This window comes from Etheostoma cragini, chromosome 17 (assembly GCF_013103735.1).
Source record: "Etheostoma cragini isolate CJK2018 chromosome 17, CSU_Ecrag_1.0, whole genome shotgun sequence".
Classification (NCBI taxonomy): Eukaryota; Metazoa; Chordata; class Actinopteri; order Perciformes; family Percidae; genus Etheostoma; species Etheostoma cragini.
In genome coordinates this window covers 12,311,704-12,317,775 of record NC_048423.1, presented here as the reverse complement: position 1 = coordinate 12,317,775, position 6,072 = coordinate 12,311,704, and the positions used below count along the sequence as shown (strand labels likewise).

General features: G+C 46.4%; 1 protein-coding gene across 1 annotated transcript; it reads right to left on the bottom strand.

Moving 5' to 3' along the window:
• Positions 1-411: 411 nt before the first annotated feature.
• Positions 412-5,538, bottom strand: LOC117960498 (Hermansky-Pudlak syndrome 6 protein). The gene has a single exon (XM_034898436.1). The coding sequence runs from the start codon at positions 5,180-5,182 to the stop codon at positions 2,369-2,371; it is 2,814 nt and encodes a 937-aa protein (XP_034754327.1). The 5' UTR covers positions 5,183-5,538; the 3' UTR covers positions 412-2,368.
• Between the last annotated feature and the right edge of the window lie 534 nt (positions 5,539-6,072).

The following is a 6,072-nucleotide window of genomic DNA, read 5'->3' as shown; positions in this document are numbered from 1 at the left end:
CTAGTGTGTGATCCGTCAGCTAGACCTGCTGTTGTCCACTAGACTGAATGGATTAGGCTAATAGAGCTGAACCAACCAGAACTACAGCAATCAGTGAGAACAGGGAAAAGGCCATGGCAGATAGATGACAATTACACGTGTTTGAAAGTACTATTAAAAGCAACTGGCTGACCCATACATGTATCCAGGCCCATGTGCAAGGCAGGTACTTAACAGGGGCAACATATAATACAAACTAAACCAGAGCTACCAGAGTGCAATCAAAACTTGACACTGCATATTACAAGCTTCACCATCTGTTACAGAACAAGTAGCTTAATATGTAAAACTCAGGACAACTAATAGAAGTTGTATCTTCAGTTTAATAGCATACAGCATCAGTTCATAAATACTTGTATACATTATTATTTTTTCAAATAGCACTTACAGGAGAGCCAAAAGTAAACAAAGTAAGAATGTAGATGTCAAATACAGGAGGGATTCCTATTTGTTAACAGAAAACCAGAAGCAAAGTTTAAGTCAAATTAATATTTAACATCTGAGCAGTCCTAACATCGGGCTGAGTGGCCTGTCTGGGGAAGTCAGGGAGTTCCCAGCAGGTCTGAAAGACAGCAAAACTCATGGCTTTGATCTGAAACCTGTCACACAGATTGTGTCATGCATGTTTAGGTGTACATAGCTTGGAATGACACACGGTTGACACACAATTGGTACACCAATCAGAACAGTGTAAGAACTCAGCAGGTTTCATATTAAAATGTCATTAAAAAAGCCTTTGACTGTAGAGACCAAGAGCGGCTACCCTGGGATCTACCTCCAGTTCTTTCTCCCGAATGTGAGAGAAGCTGAGGAGACACAGCAGGAATGTGACACTACCCTGTAAATGAACCGCAGCGCTGTGAAAGGCACTCTAATTATTCTGCAGCATTTTTATAGTCAGATTGTCACTCAATACTTTTAGAGATGCCACAAGAGTTTATCTGTCAGTATGTCACCCATGAAGGGCCAAAGCTTGTTTTTTTTTAATAGTTTTTCAAAGCTTGTAACAAAATAAATAGGATTTTGGATCGAAGTGCTCCATATTTACATTCAAAGAAACACTTTCTTTGATTAAAACCCTGACTGCTCAAACGTTAACAAAAAGGCATCAAAGACAATAGGCACTTAAATATAGTTTTGTTTTCCCAGCACTTAATCAGAAAACCTTCATTTCAACAGATCCATGGCACAAACAATACGAAATGGGGCGATATAAAAGTGCAATTAGTTCCAGAGCATGGAGAAAAGTAAAAGGACCAAGCAGATCTCTAATAACATTACCCTCACTGGGTCCACGAAGGAAAACGTACATGACCTTCTTCCAACGGCAGGGCTCCTATGGTAGTCACATCATGCCCAACCCACACTCAAATCCTAACTGAATTACCTCCAAAATTGAATTTAAAGGCAAACTGTGAGTCACTTTTACAGGGTATAATGTCTGGAATGTCCCGCTGCAAGGGAGCAGAGAGGACAAGATGGAGTCTAGAGATGGAAATTAATGGCAGGAATTGAAAAATAAAAGCAGAAAGGCAGCCTGTTTTGGGTTTGGTTTACAGAGGTTACATGGTCTAGTTGAGCCCATCGAAACCAAGTTAATGTTTACGCACTTATGATATAAGTCCGAAACTAAAAGTCAGTAAAGGAACCTTGGACTCCCTCCTCCTCTTCTTAACCAAACCACACTTAAAACAAACATTCAAACACAAAGGCCGGCTTGTCTCAGTAGATTACCCACTGCATGAACGCACTTTGACATCAACAACTGAAAAGGCAGCTATACTTGGCTACAATTAGCAGACATCAGCTAGACAAAGACAAGGATTCTACAGACAGACACGATAAACCCCAAAAACGGGAGTTAGTGGCTTTGTTTTTGACTGAGCAGATAAACACTACACTGTGTTAACACAATATATAAGCATGTGTTAATGGTATTCTGATAAAGACAATGCTTATTCAATGCAAGACTATGCGGTAACATTCTCAGCCACGTGCAGTTAAGGCTTAAGAGATAAATTACATTGCAGATACACTATATACACATTAAGACTTAAAATTACCAGTAGTATTTACACTGGTAAGACCTTCAGTAGTCATTTCATAGTTTTGTAGTAGTCATGCTTTATACCAATTGTTTTTTGTTTTTTTTAAAACACCATCCAATATCACAATGGACTGCAATAAACACTGATTATACCTGTAACATACTGATATTATTCTGTTTTAGTTTGATTGTCAACATACGCCGCTTCACAGTTTGGTCAGATTATGTGTGGAATGGTTCATGACACTCCATTTTGAGAGTGCATGTCCAGTTGTGTGGAAATCAGACTGGGTTAGCGGGCAGCGCCACCCTGGCTCTTTGGACAGTGGTTGTGGACGACTGCTGTTCGGGTGTTGCCGCGAAAGAAGTCAGGGCGATGTTAATGCCAGATGAGTCTGTGCTGGGATCTGGGGCTGTCCTGGGCTGCTCTACAGGCCTGCGAGGAGGTGCAGGAGGGGGGTATGATGGTGACTGGAGGATGTCTGCATAGCGCTGGCTGGGCTTGGTCTCCCTCTGAAGCACTTTTCTCAGCAGAGGTTTCAACAGCCCGATGGTCAACTGGCTGCTGTTGGAGTCTGCAAAGGGAGCAGGGGATGAGCTGGACATGGAGAATGAAGAGGAAGAGGAGGAGGATGATGGGGGGGTGTTAGGGGAGGGGAGGTTTTTAAGCACTAGGTTAAGAATAGTGGTGACAGTAAGGTCCTCAGGGCACAGGGTCCACAGCAGGTCCAAATAGGGGTCCAGGTCTCTGTGCTGGGCCACCTCGCACAGCAGAGTGGTGAAAATCTCCTTGTTGAGCAGCGGACTCTGTTTGCAGAACTTCTGGGCCACCTGGGTGACTCGCTCCCACTGCTGCTTGGCCATGAGGATCCTCAGCGCCTGCAGGATGGCATTAGGCCGCCCACTGACCAGCAGCAGTTCCACCTCCAAGTCCTGCAGCTGGTCTCTGTCTGAGGTCAGCCCGGACAAGACGCACAGGGCTCGTTTGTAGAGCGGCACGTTGTTCTCCCGGCCCTCCACTCCTTTCCCACCGGAGAAGCCCCAAGAGGAAGAGGACAGGCTCAGGCACAGGCCGGCTGAGCCCTGCTGCTGCTGGGCCAGCTCGAGGAACCGGGGCAACCAGCTGGGCTGGAAGTGGAACATTGAGCGGCAGAGGAGCTCAAACACAGGCAGGGCAGCTGGGTAAGTGGAGCTGGTAGCTTTGTCTTTACAGTTGGCAGCATGATCACCTTTGAGGCTATGATTGTGTTTTGGCCCGCCGTTTGTGTACGTGAGGCAGGACGGGGTGCTGGGTGTCATAGCAGGGCTGAGGACAGTTTTCCACACGTCTGGGGGAGCCCTGCTGGACAGAGAGCCCTCCCCGTTGTGGTGTAGCTGAAGGGCGGCCTGCGCCGCTCTCCACACCTGGCGGGGAAAGCTGCTGAAGATGGAGTTGAGGTAAAGCAGAGCCTCTTTATCCAGCTCCGAGACTGAAAGCAACCTGGCTACTTCTTTCTCAACTAGACTCTCACACACTGCCTCCACCTCTTTATCACTCCCCCTGACTAAACTCCCCTTCACCTCCTCCAGAGCGACCAGAGCCTTGAGCTCAGCCTCCAGTGAGCCCATCAGTTTGTCTTGTGCTGCTGTGCATTCACCTCCACGGTCCTGGGCCGGCTCGGCTCCATTCCGCCTCAACCCTTTGCCGAGGTAGTTCCTGACGATGGATGCTAAAGAGGTGGGAGCCTGAAACCGACCTCCTTTCTTCAGCGCGTCCACAGTGAGCTGGGTGCTGCTCAGGCTTCTCTGCTGGTAGTATTTACAGGCCTCCTCAAAGACCGCTTCTACCAGGAGGGCTCCAGGATGAATACACTCCACTGCACTGAGACCAGAATGCTTCAGCTTAGAGTTGCTCTCTCTAGAGTCCATCTCCCTGTTCACAACCACAAAAAGTCCAGTTTCTAAGAGCAAGTGAGGTGCACATCTTTCAGCCTGATTTACATACAATAACCCATCTTTCTTCAGCATGATCTTTTCCATCTCTCTGCCACAGTTCACATCTATCAGATGCAGGTTTTGCCCTATCAGCAGCGCCAGGGTGTCCTGGTACATGCAGAGGCTAGTGTGAGAACCACATTTTACCAAGCAGTTGTCTGCCAGTTTGTATACCTGCCGCAACATCCCGTCTTTCTGCAGAAGACACACCCACCCTGTGCTGAGCAGCAGCAGCAGGCCTCCACAGGCTGTAGGAGAGAAGTCGTAGATCTCAGGTGGTTCAAGAGTTGATAAATATCCCAAACAGTCCGTCACCAACCTCTTTAAATCAGACTCTTTGGCTGAAAGTTTTTTTAGGGGATTGTTTTTACATGTGGTGCTGACTGTGAAGGAGTCATTGTGAGGGGACCAGGAGAGAAAACATTTGGAGATACTCATCAGCGGCTTGACTTTCACTTCAGGAAGAAGATGTACGTATTCACCTGAGCTGACCACAGTGAATTTAGGATTGTTGTGGAGGGCAATTTTCACTCCTCCCAAGCTGACAGCCCCCTCCTCCACCTCGAAGTCACGTCTGCAAACACAGTATCTCAACTTATTCTTTGTGGAGCTGAGGGCAGGGGTGCTTTCTGAGGGCGGCCTCTCCTCACACCAGATGATAAGATTGGAACAGGCACAGACAGACACCACTCTTGCTCTGGGGCTGTTACACAGATCCGATGTTTGCAGGAGATGCCAGCCAGCTTTGTATTCCTGGAATTTCCAAAACTCCACTTTTCCATTTTCATAAACCACTGCTAAGGCTGCGGGGTCTCTGCTGCTACTGCTGCTTTTATTATGGTCCAAATATAAAATATCAACAATAGGCACGGTTTGTGTTAAACGCAAATCCAGCTTCTTCTGGTTCTGGGCCAGCTGGGGTCTTTCATATTTGTCAAAAGTCACAAGACCGACCTTAGGCTTGCGCAGGATGACATGAACATGACGTCCATCTGGGCTCAGGCGAACGTTCGACGGACTGCTTTTGAGCTCGTTATTAGTCAGTTTAAAGATCTCAGTCAGCTCTTTACCGCCAGTATAGTCCCCAAAATCTGACAGTTGCTCCAACACCAAACGCGCCATAACTCCCTTTTTCCAGACCGAGCAGCGGAATGTAGTTTGTAATTAACTCGACACAACGTATGAACTAACCTGCTAGCGTGTGTGGCACACAAATCTGATTTCGGGCTCCGGTGAGACTAACCGAATGGCATTCCATTTAACGTCAAGGTCCTGAGGTTTCATCCCGTTATAAACGTCCATGCGGAAGGATACATCCTCCGACAGTCTCCGAGCCCGGTAACCCCATGTCGATACACGACCACGGAGCTAAACTGCAGGCCGACAGAAACCTCCGAAAAAGGTTTTAAGACCAAAAAGAGAAAGGCACTGTAGTCATTCCGATGCTACGCTAGCACTCCCCTGGCATCACGGGATTGTTAATTTCCGGATACCGATTACGACGTTTTGCATAAAAGGAGGAGCTGAAGGCCAACAGCGCTCGTGTAGAGGTAGAGAGAAGAGCAACTTCCGCTGCACGTTGGTCTTCAGGCAGCTAACGTTACGTCAAGCTGGCAAGGCAAGTTGAGAAACAACTTTGCGCTGAAAATAACAATAATAACTTATGTTGAGAAGAGAAAGTAGTCAAACGTATAATAAGTATTCCACATTTGCTCATTACTTATCTTTAACGGTAAAGTTTCCCTCTGGGATCTGACAAATGAGTAATAAAATATCACAATCACAATGTTTGTAATCGGATGCTAAAATAATAGGAACTGAGTCATCAGCTGCAGGCCTAAATGCTAGCACAAGCCTAGAAGAACAATTGGGTGCATGTTGGAGTAGTTTTAGTTTCTGAGAAAGTGTAAGAAAAGATAACAGAAGTAGCAAGACTATCACTTTGTGTATTTTATTGTCTCTTGTGACTTAGCAGTATGCAGTTTGTGTGGCCATCTCATATATTATTTATC